We start from the raw sequence: 12,705 nt of genomic DNA, 5'->3' as shown, positions 1-12,705 counted from the left end.
CCTAAAGACTCATCCAAAAAGCTCCTAGATAAATGAATTCAGCAAAGTTTCAAGATACAAAACCAATATACTCAAATCAATAGCACTTTTATACACCAACAGCAACCAAGCTGAGAATCAAATCAAGAACTCAACCTGTTCTATAACAGTTGCAGGAAAAAAAAAGTAAAATGCTTAGCCAACGACATGAAAGATCTCTACAAGGAAAACTACAGAACACTGCTGAAAGAAATTATAGATAATACAAAAAAATGGAAACATCCCATGCTCATGGATGGGTAGAATTAATATTGTAAGAATGACCATACTGCCAAAAGCAATCCACAAATTCGATGCAATTTCCTTCAGAGTAGTACCATCGTTCTTCACAGAAATATTAAAAAAAAAAAATCCTAAAATTTATATGAGACCAAAAAAGAGCCCACATAGCCAAAGCAAGACTAAGCAAAAAGAACAATCTGCAGGTATCACATTACCTGACAACAAACTATGCTACAAGGCTATAGTTACCAAAACAGCATGGTACTGGTATAAAAGTAGGCATATAGACCAGTGGAAGAGAATAGTGTACCCAAAAATAAGGCCAAATATTTACAGCCAACTGATCTTTGAAAAAGCAAAACAAAAACATACACTGGGGAAAGGGCACCCTGTTTAACAAAGGATGCAGGATAATTGGCAAGCCAGATGTAGAAGAATGAAACTGGATCTTCATCTCTCATCTTATATAAAAATCAATTCAAGATGGATCAAAAACTTAAATCTAAGATCTGAAACCATAAAAGTGCTAGAAGATAACATTGGAAAAACCTATCTAGGCCTTGGCTTAGGCAAGGAGTTCATGATCAACAACCCAAAAGCAAATGCAACAAAAACTAAGACAAATAGATGCAATTTAATTAATCTAAAATGCTTCAGCACAACAACAAAAAATAATAATCAGCAGAATAAACTGACCACCCACAGAAAGGGAGAAAATATTCACAAACTATGCATTCAACAGAGGACCGGTATCCAGAATCTACAGGGAACTGAAACAAATCAGCAAGGAAAAAAAAAAAAAAAAAAAAAAAAAAACCATTAAAAAGTGGGCTGAGTACATGAATAGGCAATTTTCAAAACACATGGTCAATAAACATATGAAAAAATGCTCAAAATCACTAATCCAGGAAATGCAGTTTAAAACCACAATGCGATACCACCTTACTCCTGCAAGAATGGCCATAATTTGAAAATCAAAAAATAATAGATGTTGGTGTAGATGTGGTGTAAAGGGAACACTTTTACACTGCTGGTATGAATGTAAACTAGTACATTGGAAAACCATATAGAGATTCCTTACAAAACTGAAAGTAGAACTACCATGTGGATCCAGCAATCCCACTCCTGTGCGTCTACCCAGAGGAAAATAAGTCATTATATTAAAAAGACACTTGCACACAGATGTTTGTAGCAGCACAGCTTGCAATTGTAAAAATAATGGAACCAACCTAAATGCCCATTGACCAATGAGTGAATGAAGAAAATGTGGTATATATACAGCACGGGTGTGATGATTAATACTGAGTGTCAACTTGATTGGATTGAAGGATACAGAGTATTGATCCTGGTTGTGCCTGTGAAGGTGTTGCCAAAGGAGAGTAACATTTGAGTCAGTGGGCTGGGAAAGGCAGACCCACCCTTAATGTGGGTGGGCACAGACTAATCAGCTGCCAGCATGGCTAGAATATAAGCAGGCAGAAAAATGTGAAAAAAGAGACTGGCCTAGCCTCCCAGCCTATATCTTTCTCCTGTGCTGGATACTTCCTGTGCTCAAACATCAGACTCCAAGTTCTTCATTTTTGGAACTTGGACTGGCTCTCCTTGCTCCTCAGCCTGCAGATGGCCTATTGTGGGACCTTGTGATAATGTGAGTTAATACTTAATAAACTCCCCTTTCTCTATCTGCCCCATTAGTTCTGTCCCTCTAGAGAATCCTGACCTATACAGATTTTAGTACCAGGACTGGTTATAGAGGAACAGAATATTAATGATGGAGTTCTTTTGTTGGTATGGGGGTTTCTGGAGTTGGCTGCTTAATATGATTAGACCCAAAGATGCTAAGGACTCTACTTATAATATGGAGAACACCAATAGTCCTTGGCATGAACTGTTTAGAGAGTTATGCAAAATAAATACATTTGAGACTCCTGATTCATCACTCGTGAGAGGCAAGGACTCTACATAATACCTTTGACCATGTGTGGAATCACCCTTAGTGACTCTGTACATTATAACTTTGACCATGTGTGGAGAACCAGGGAACATAATGAAGCTGGTTGGTTCTCCTAAGTTCAGTGGACAAAGTGATGAAAGAAAATAATGAACTCAGGGATTCTGTCTCTCAGCTCCAGAAGCAGATACTGAACCTCAAATCTGGTAAGATTGCTCTGAATGAGAGTCCTATCTCCTGTAGAGAAAGAGCTGAAATTGTGGAAAAACAGACATAAGCTCTTATCATGTGCGTGGCCGACCTGCAGTGAAAGGTAGATGCACAGCCTCGCCAGGTGTCTACTGTTAAACTGAGAGCATTGATTGAAAACGAAAGGACCCTGCAACTTGGAACTGGGATGTGTGGTAGGACCCTGATGAAGCTGGGGACCCTAAGTTTGAAAAAACTGATGTACCTTATTTTCCAGAAGAAGCAGCTTTCCCATCCCCAGAAGTGGCAACATTCCCTCCCTGACCTATGCTGCCATCAGCCTTTTCACCTTTGTCTGAGGAGATAAACCCTGTGCAGCCTGAGGCAAGAGTGATGGCCTCCCCTGAGGCAGTTGCCAGGCAAGATAATGTTGATTCTTCTCAGGAGCCACCCCTAAAACCACCATTTGCTTCTAGATCTATAACTGGACTGAAGTCTCAGCAGGCCCCTAGTGGTGAGGTTGAGATTGTGACCCATGAGGTGGTGCGCTACATTCAAAAAGAACTGCTTGAGTTTTCTGATTTATATAAACAGAAATCTGGAGAACAGGCATGGGAATGGATACTAATGGTGTGGGATAATGGTCGAAGGAAAAATGGAGTTGGATCAGGCTGAATTTATTGATTTGGGCCCACTAAGTAGGGACTCTGCACTTAATGTTGCAGCTCTGGGAGTTAAAAAAGGTTCTAATTGTTTACTTGCTTGGTTAGCTGAAATGTGGATTAAAAGGTGGCCCACTGTGAACAAGCTGGAAATGCCTGATCTCCCTTGGTTTAATTTAGAGGAGGGGATCCAAAGGCTTATGGAAATTCAGATGGTGGAGTGGATTAGTCACTTTAGACCTATTCATCCCTGGTGGTCCAGAAAATATGTCCTTGACCAATGCCTTGCAGAAAGATTTGTGAGGGCAGCACTGGGATCTTTGAAGAGCCCTGTAATTGCTCTTCTCTGTATGTCAGATCTAACTGTGGGAACCACAGTCACTCAACTATAAAACTTAAATACGGTGGAAATAATTGGATTCCAAGGTGGCAGGGGCCATGGCAGCACTCAACCGTCAAAGGCAAAGTGGGCATAGCTACCATAATGGGCGGCAGAGGCAAAACGGCAATCAGAATAGTCTGACTTGTGTAAAGCTCTGGCATTGGCTAATTAATTACAGCATTCCTAGAAGTAAAATTGATAGGAGGCCTACTGATTCCTACTTAATTTATATAAGCAGAAACTTCTAGGTCAAATGGACAAAAGACTAATTTGAATTATAAAAACAGAATCACAGCTCCTCAACCAATTTCCAGACTTGAGCTAGTTTACAGACCCAGAACCCCTTGAATGAAGGGGAGGCTGGGTCCCCTTGAGGAAGAACCCCACTATATTACCAGCAATTTATGCTGTGAATCTCTCTCCCATCCTTCCCCAAGGAGACCTCCGACCTTTTACTAGGGTAACTGTGCATTGGGGAAAGGGAAATAATCAGACATTTCAGGGACTACTGGACACTGGCTGTGAGCTGACGTTGATTCCAGGGAACCCAAAACGTAATGTGGTCCTCCAGTTAAAGTAGGGGCTTATGGAAGTCAGGTAATTAATGGAGTTTTAGCTCAGGTCTGACTTGCAGTGGGTATTATGGGTGCCCAGACTCATCCTGTGGTCATTTCCCCAGTGCCAGAATGCATAACTGGCATAGACATACTTAGCAGGTGGCAGAACCCCCACATTGGCTCCCTGACTGGTAAGGTAATGGCTATTATGGTGGGAAAGGCCAAATGGCAGCCCTTCGAGCTGCCTCTACCTAGAAAAATAGTAAAACAAAAACAATAGCACATCCCTGGAGGGATTGCAGAGATTAGTACCACCATTAAGGACTTGAAAAACTCAGGGGTGGTGATTCCTACCACATCCCCATTTAGCTCTCCCATTTGGCCCATACAGAAGACAGATGGATCTTGGGGAGAGTGACAGTGGATTATAATAAGCTTAACCAAGTGATGACTCCAGTTGCAGCTGTTGTACCAGATGTGGTTTCATTACTTGAGCAAATTAACACTTCTCCTGGTACCTGGTATGTAGCCTTTGATTTGGAAATGCCTTTTCCTCCATTCCTGTCCATAAGGCCCACCAGAAGCAATTTGCCTTCATCTGGCAAGGCCAGCAGTATACCTTTACTGTCCTACCTCAGGGGTATATCAACTCTCCAGTTTTGTGTCATCATCTTATTCAGAGAGATCTTGATCGCTTTTTGCTTCCACAGGATATCACAATGGTCCATTACATTGATGACAGTATGCTGATTGGATCCAGTGAGAAAGAAGTAGCAAACACACTGGACTTACTGGTGAGGCCTTTACATGCCAGAGGACAGGAAATAAATCTGACTAAAAATCAGAGACTTTCTACCTTAGTAAAATTTCTAGGGGGTCCAGTGGTGTGGGGCCTGTCGAGATACTCCTTCTAAGGTGAAGGATAAGTTGCTACATTTGTCCCCTCCTACAACCAAGAAAGAGGCACAAGAAAGAGGCCTAGTGAGCCTATTTGGATTTTAGAGGCAACACATTCCTCATTTGAGTGTGTTACTCTGGCCCATCTATCGAGTGACCCAAAAGGCTGCCAATTTTGAGTGGGTCCAGAACAGGAGAAGGCTCTGCAACAGTTCCAGGCTGCTGTGCAAACTGTTGTGCCATTTGGGCCGTATGACCCCGCAAATCCAATGGTGCTTGAGGTGTCAGTGGCAGATAGGGATGCTGTTTGGAGCCTTTGGCAGACCCCCATAGGTGAATTACAGTGAGGCCCTCTAGGATTTTGGAGCAAGGTCCTGCCGTCTTCTGCAGATAACTACTCTCCTTTTGAGAGACTGCCCTTGGCCTGTTACTGGACTTTGGTGGAAAGTGAACATTTGACTATGGGTCATCAAGTCACCATGCCACCTGAACTGCCTATCATGAACTGGGGGCTTTCTCAGTCATCTAGCCATAAAGTGGGTTGTGCACAGCAGCATTCAGTTATCAAATGAAAATGGTATATGCTCAAGCAGGTCCTGAAGGCACGTTGCTGTGCCCATGCATAGCCTCCATCCTTGCCACCTGGATACTTGGGGCTCCTCCTACCTTTAAGTCAACAGGCTAAGAAGGGAATTACAGTGCTGGCTGGAGTGATTGACCCGGACTATCAAGATGAAATCAGTCTACTAATCCCCAATGGAGGTAAAGAAGAGTATGCATGGAATACAGGAGATCCATTAGGGTGTCTCTTAGTATTACCCTGCCCTGTAATTAAGGTCATTGGGAAACTACAACAGCGCAATCCAGGCAGGACTACAAATGACCCAGTTTCTTCAGGAATGAAGATTTCAGTCACTCCACCAGGAAAAAAACCACAACCTACTGAGGTGCTTGCTGAAGGCAAAGGGAATACAGAATGGGTAGTAGAAGAAGGTAGTCATCGATACCAGCTGCAACCCTGTGACCAGCTACGGAAATGAGGACTGTAATTGTCATGAGTATTTCCTCCTCCTCTTGTTAAACACACGTTTGTGCATGTATACAATTGTACTAAGAAAATATCTTCATTTTATTTTCTTTCTCCTTTATCATATGACGTAAGATTTATTGACTTCACATCAACATTTAAATATTGCTAACTTTATGTAGTAGTATTTGGATTGGTGTTTGGTGCATTTCTAGTTGCACAAAGGATAGTTGTATTATGTTAGGTGTAATTATGACCTTATTGTCTTTATTTGAAGATTATTATCTCAGGAGATGTATATGGATTCATGTGGACTTGTGATGGTTAATACGGAGTGTCAACTTGATTGGATTGAAGGATACAAAGTATTGATCCTGGATGTGTCTGTGAGGGTGTTGCCAAAGGAGATTAACATTTGAGTCAGTGGGCTGGGAAAGGCAGACCCACCGTTAATCTGGTGGGCACAATCTAATCAGCTGCCAGCATGGCTAGAATATAAGCAGGCAGAAGAATGTTAAAAGAGAGACTAGCCTAGTCCCCCAGTCTACATCTTTCTCCCATGCTTTATGCTTCCTGCCCTCCAACATCAAACTCCAAGTTCTTCGTTTTGGAACTTGGACTGGCTCTCCTTGCTCCTCAGCCTGCAAATGGCCCATTGTGGGACCTTGTGATCACATGAGTTAATACTTAATAAACTCCCTTTTATTAGTTATGTCCCTCTAGAGAACTCTAATACAATGGAATACCACTTAGCCATAAAAAAAGGAACAAAATTATGGCATTTGCAGCAACCTGGATGGAGTTGGAGACCATTATTCTCAGTGAAGTAACTCAGGAATGGAAAACCAAATATCATTATGTTCTCATTTGTAAGTGGGAGCTAAGCTATGGGGATGCAAAGGCATAAGAATGATATAATGGGGCCGGGTGCGAATGGGGCCGGACGCGGTGGCTCATGCCTGTAATCCCACCACTTTGGGAGGCCGAGGTGGGTGGCTCAGGAGGTCAGGAATTCAAGACCAGCCTGGCCAAGATGGTGAAAGGGGTCTCTACTAAAATACAAAAAAATAAAATAAAATTAGCTGCCCGTGGTGGCGGGCACCTGTAATCCCAGCTAATCAGGAGGCTGAGGCAGAGAACTGCTTGAACCTGAGAGGTGGAGGTTGCAGTGAGCCAAGATCGCGCTAATGCACTCCAGCGTGGGCAACAGAGTGAAACTCCGTCTCAAAAAAAAAAAAAAAGATATAATGGACTTTGGGGCCTCGTGGGGAAGTGGGAGGGGAGGATCAGTGATAAAAGACTACACGTTGGGTACAATGTACATTTCTTGGGTGACAGGTGCATCAAAATCCCAGAAGTCACTACTAAAGAACTTATACATATCACAATAAACCACCTGCTCCCCAAAAACTATCGAAATGAAAAAAAAGCCTGGTAATAGTGGTTTCCCTTGGGAAGGGACAGTGGTTTTACTTGTACTATTTAAGTTTTGTACCATGTACAAATATGTGTTCCAAAAGCAGTGTTACTTCTATTCATTTTAGGAGTTAATATGAAAGTCCTGACATTAAATCTATTTAGGCTGGTGATCTAATACTGCTAGTTCCTTGGTGAGGGTTGTGGTAGTTTCACTACCACATCCGTCTTTTTAGTAGTTCACAGTGATTACACGAAGTAAGAAAATGAAATCATCTTAACCTCAGACCTGGACCTTGACCCTGTATTTGATATTTTTTGCTACCTTAAGATAGTGTTAGCTGTTCTTAAAGGAGTGCAAAATGCTCATTCAGGTGGCTGACACATATTAATAGCCTCCATTTCTTCCTCCTCCTCACAAGCATGGTACCTATCTCCCAAAGTGCCAGAGTGACGATGAGGACTTGTCAAGAGCCATTCATCTCTAGAAGCACTCTGAACTTTAGCCAAGGCATACAACTCAGTTATTCGGGATCTTTAAAGACATTATTGAACCAGCAGGAGTGGGCTTGGTATGTCTTAATTTTGGGGGGAAAATGGGGTGGGGTAGAGATTTAGACTTTTGCATTTGTAACATACACTTTTTAGGGAAAAGTGTTAATGAAGCATAATTGTATTTTCAGCATTTATAAGATAAACATGATGTAGCATCAACTGTTCATTGTCCATAGCTTGCTAAATTTTGAGTTGCCAAGACTCTTGTTAAAATTCTGTTTCCCATTGCAGTGGCATAGTGTAAGTTATTTTTTAAGGAAATAAGTTAATTTGTTTATGTGATGAGCACACGTGCAGGTGAGACTTTGCCCAGATTGGAGACTTTGACTTTGAGTCACTCCACTTTATTTATAGAGTATCCCAGGAAGGTTAGCCAAATATGTGTAGAAGCTGCCAGTATTAATAATTGTTAGAAGACCAGCTTAGTGCATACAGCGTACCTGGCATGCTTCTCTGCTTGTGTATACCTTAGTTCATTTCATCTTCCTCATACATTTGAGTTATGTGATATCATTATTCTCAGTTTACACTTGAGAAAACTAAGGCATACAGAGATGATTTTTCAACAGTGCTTCAGTAAGTTAACAGTTAAGTTGAAAAGACTTTTTTTAATTTAAAGGGAATATTGAAGCATAAGCTAAGAAAAAATGAAGGTAATTAATAACTTGAAGATTAGATGTGAAGTATTAAATAAAACACTGGAGAAAACCATCAAACTTTTCAATGATGTTTCTAAAAACCCATGCCTAACCTTGCTGCTAAAGGAATTCCAAGATGTTTATCCCTGGATAGAAAAACAGTCAGCACAAGTCTGTGGAAAGGCAGTAGGCAAAAGAGAAATCACTTTCTAACCAGAAAAAGCTTTTACAGAAGTCTTCAGATTCTGTGTTTTTAAAAGTAATGAGAATTAACTTTTCAGGAACCTGGAAGTAGAACTCAACACACCTGTTTGAGAAGATGAGCAATGAGAGGCATCTTAGCTTAGCCTGCAAGGTTGAAAGTTAAGACTCAAGTCTGTATTCTCAAACCAGCTTAGTCTCTTAAAGTTGTTAAGAAGCAGATGAGATTAAAGCATATAAACAAATGTCTGGTGAGTAGAAAGAGCTGGGTGCTCACTTGTGTAGCTATTAGTTTCTATATGCAAAGGGTGGGGAAACAAGAGGATTATGTAAATGAGAAAGGGTCCAGGAAACACCCTTCTGTGGTCCTCTATGTTGTTTCTGAGAGCCTGGCAGATAGTAGGCATTTATTATGGTGACAAATCGTCTTTAAGAAATCAACTTGTTAAACACTGGGGGGAAATGCAGCCTTAAGTTGTGCATGTGCTTGTATGTTTTGAAGTTTCTGGTTTTTCTTTTCTAGGTTCTTATAGAGACTGCTAAGAAGCTAGGACTCCGGTGCCACTCCAAGGGGACAATGGTCACAATCGAGGGACCTCGTTTTAGCTCCCGGGCAGAAAGCTTCATGTTCCGCACCTGGGGGGCGGATGTAATCAACATGACCACAGTTCCAGAGGTGGTTCTTGCTAAGGAGGCTGGAATCTGTTACGCAAGTATCGCCATGGCGACAGATTATGACTGCTGGAAGGAGCATGAGGAAGCAGTAGGTGGAATTCTCTTCTGAGCACATATAGCATGGGTTTCTGGGTGCCAATAAGAGGATGTCTTAACTGTTTGTTTCTATTACATTAGTTTCAGAAAGTGCCTTTCTACAAGGTTTTAAGTTGTCAACATTTTCTATAGTTCCTATTGGAAGGTAAGAACAAAGATCATAGGAAAGAAAGAGACACTTTTACCCAAGGATTAACAGTGAATAGTACATTGTAGGCATGTAGATGTGTTGAGAATCATGCTATGACCTGGTCCTTATTTTAAGGATAAAGGTGTATTTTGATTGCCAATTTCTTCTGCTGTGCTACTTTTTGTTTTCAAGAAGGAAAAAATCTATAACTTAACCCTTTCCTCGTGAGAGGGCTGTATGTTCACATCCATCTATTTAACCTACCGTGGCTGGATACTATGTTCAGCATAGAAATGTGACAGCAAATAGACAAGTCCTTAAGGAGACAACATTCTGTTAATGGAGACAGAAGTTAAGCAAACCAATATAAGAAAGCTAATGGTTATAAAGAAATAGAATGGCGAGGTACAAGGGCACAGTAGGTCAACTGAATAGAGTTGACCAGACTAAATATTTGAAGTATGAGAAGCCTTCCTGTTTTAAGTGTGATGGGCAAGAAGGGCATGATTGAGTAGAGTGGAAAGGAGGGAGACCGGGGAGAAGGGAGAGAGAGGAGGGATGCGATACAGCCAGGCCAGGCCTTATAGACCATGGTAAGGGTTTCAGATGGAAGTTCAGTGAGGGGTTCAGGCAGAGAAGGCAGCAGGATCCAGCTGGAATTTGAGGACACTGAAACAATGTCAGCTTCCAAAACAAAACAAAACTTTAAACATCTGTGTAAGTACAGGGTGGAATATAATGAATTCCAGGTACCCATCACTTAGGTTCCACAATTAGCCATGGCCAATCTTGTGTCATAGGTACGTCCCTACCTAATTCCCTCTCCCCTGCCCTCATTGTGAAGTAAATATTTTCCTAAAAGGTCTTTTTAAAATTAAGTTATAACCATGCCATCATTGTACAAAAATAGTGATATTAATTTCTTAATATAATCAACTATTCAGACTATTCCTTTTTCCTTCAGTCTCATAATTTTTAACAATTTGATCAAATCAGAATCCCTTAGAATCCATACATTGTATTTTAATGATACACCTCTTGTCTCTTTTAATCTGATTTTCTCTTTTTATTCCTTGTATTACTTGAAGAAACTAGATCATTTGTCCTGTCATTTATCTCATTTTAAGATAAAGAAAGGGACAAAACTGCAGTCACTTTTGAAGTAGGGAAAAAATTTAGGGGTGACCTTTCTGAGCACATTTAGGGTAAGTGACATCTCCAAAGAGGACTAATATTGTACCACTGTTTTAGAGAGTTGTTTGTTTTACTATCTCATTTCACGTAAAATGGGGTTAGATCTTTTTGCCATCTGTCCATCCATGTGTACAGTATTTTGGGTCGTAGATGAACACAGGTTCTTTGTTTTTCATGAATTCCTTATGATGACTCCTCAGTGTAATAGACTGTTTTCTTAGTACTAGGATGCCTTTTATGTAAGAGATTTGCAAATTCTTACATTAAGTCACAACGTAGTATCTTATTTGGCAGCTTTGGTAACCTAAGGAACAACTCAGCCTCCTAATGTCAAGAAGCTGCTTCCAATTAATAGGAAACTCCAGCCCCTGCCACACCCTGAGAGCGGTTTGCTTCCTGCCTGTGGCTTTCTGCTCAGTCTAATAACATATGTCTCCTCCTTTGTAGAACCAGCAGTGATTTCCTTTAGTAGCCAAAGGAGGTTGGGGGAAATAGTCAGCTGGAGCTACTTTTGAAAAGCAGAGAAATTAAGCTCTGTAAGTGGAAAGGCTTGAAGACAGTGTTAAATGCCACAAGGAGGGCCCACATAAAGATGGCATTATTTCAGCCAATCGTGTGTATCGTTGTGCTTTGCGCAGATGTGCAGCCTGGCGTGGCAAGAAGGATTTGGAGTTTTCTAAACCCATCTTCAGATTCTAGTTGCTCCATTTGCTTGTCACATTGGGCGAGTTACTTCACTTGTTTACTCTTCTGTAGAATGAAGCCAGGGCTCTGGGTGAGGAGTGGAGGTTGTTTAGTCATTGTTTAGTCAGTTAGACCTTGAAGGATTACTGGAAGAATTAAACCAAATGATATATGTAAAACAACTGGTATAATGCTGGCTTATAAGAGGGTGGTCATCAGACGGTGACTCTGATGGAGTAGGGGGGCTTGAGAGGTGGGTAGTATCGGGGAAAAGCATTTGAACTGCACCTTGAACAGAGGGTTTATTGTGGAAAGGATGTTTTGGGTGAAGCCCAACAGCTGGAACAAAGAAAAGGGAGGTCAGTATCTATACAGAAATAACCAGTCACAGGAAAAATATATAAGGAAATAAGTAAATACAAGGCAAATTTCTTGGATGCTTCATGTCTCTGCATCCAAAGACTCAGCTTAAAATACATCATTTACATGTACCTGGCAGATACCCAGCCTGTCACTGCTTTGTGTTCCCATAGTGGTGCAGACTCCCCTCTGCTGCAGTCTTCATCATTTTTTCCTACACACATCTTGGTGTTGCTGGGTAGGGTCTGGACTATACTTAAGGAAATAGAAAGGTGTAATCCTTGTGTCCCTGAATGTTGGATTTCTTCGAAGCATAGGAAGGCATGTCAAGTACTCTATCTTTGATGGTAATTTTATATTCACTTTCTTCAACTTTTTCTTATGAAGCTATTTTAGTCATATACAGAAGTAGCCAATAGCACGAGCTTCCATGAATTCAGCATCTAGCTTCAACCATTATATTAACTTACAACCAACATGATTATTGCTCCCATCAATAATTTTATCCATAAACACTTCAGGAGGTATCTAACATGAGCACATTATCATTTTCATTCTCCAATAATAATTATTTAATATACCCAGCCAAAATTTAAATTTCTTGTTAAATGCCTTAAATTATTTTTTTGGTTGCAAGCTTTTATGAAGGAACCAGATCATTTGTCCTGTTGAGTTTCCCACAGTCTGAATTGCTGAAATCGTCTCCTTGGAGTAGTTTAATAGGCTTCTCTGTCCTCTGTGTTGTCTATAAATTGGTAGCTAGATTTAGATATTTAATCAGATTCAGGTGTGTTAAGGTAGCATTTTATTTTTTCATCAGGAAGCACATA

The 12,705-nt window shown here is 40.9% G+C and overlaps 1 protein-coding gene across 5 annotated transcripts in view; it reads left to right on the top strand.

The window, feature by feature from the left end:
* Positions 1-12,705, top strand: part of MTAP (methylthioadenosine phosphorylase) — a 114,745-nt gene that overhangs the window by 32,300 nt on the left and 69,740 nt on the right. For all 5 annotated transcript variants that reach the window (XM_025358909.1, XM_025358908.1, XM_025358903.1 and 2 more), the window contains exon 6: positions 9,260-9,499. In XM_025358909.1, the coding sequence (XP_025214694.1) occupies positions 9,260-9,499 (240 nt within the window). The remainder of the gene's footprint in view (positions 1-9,259; positions 9,500-12,705) is intronic.

Source organism: Theropithecus gelada, chromosome 15, assembly GCF_003255815.1.
Source record: "Theropithecus gelada isolate Dixy chromosome 15, Tgel_1.0, whole genome shotgun sequence".
Lineage (NCBI taxonomy): Eukaryota > Metazoa > Chordata > Mammalia > Primates > Cercopithecidae > Theropithecus > Theropithecus gelada.
The sequence above is the reverse complement of the archived record's forward strand: the minus strand, read 5'-3'. Positions and strand labels throughout refer to the sequence as shown.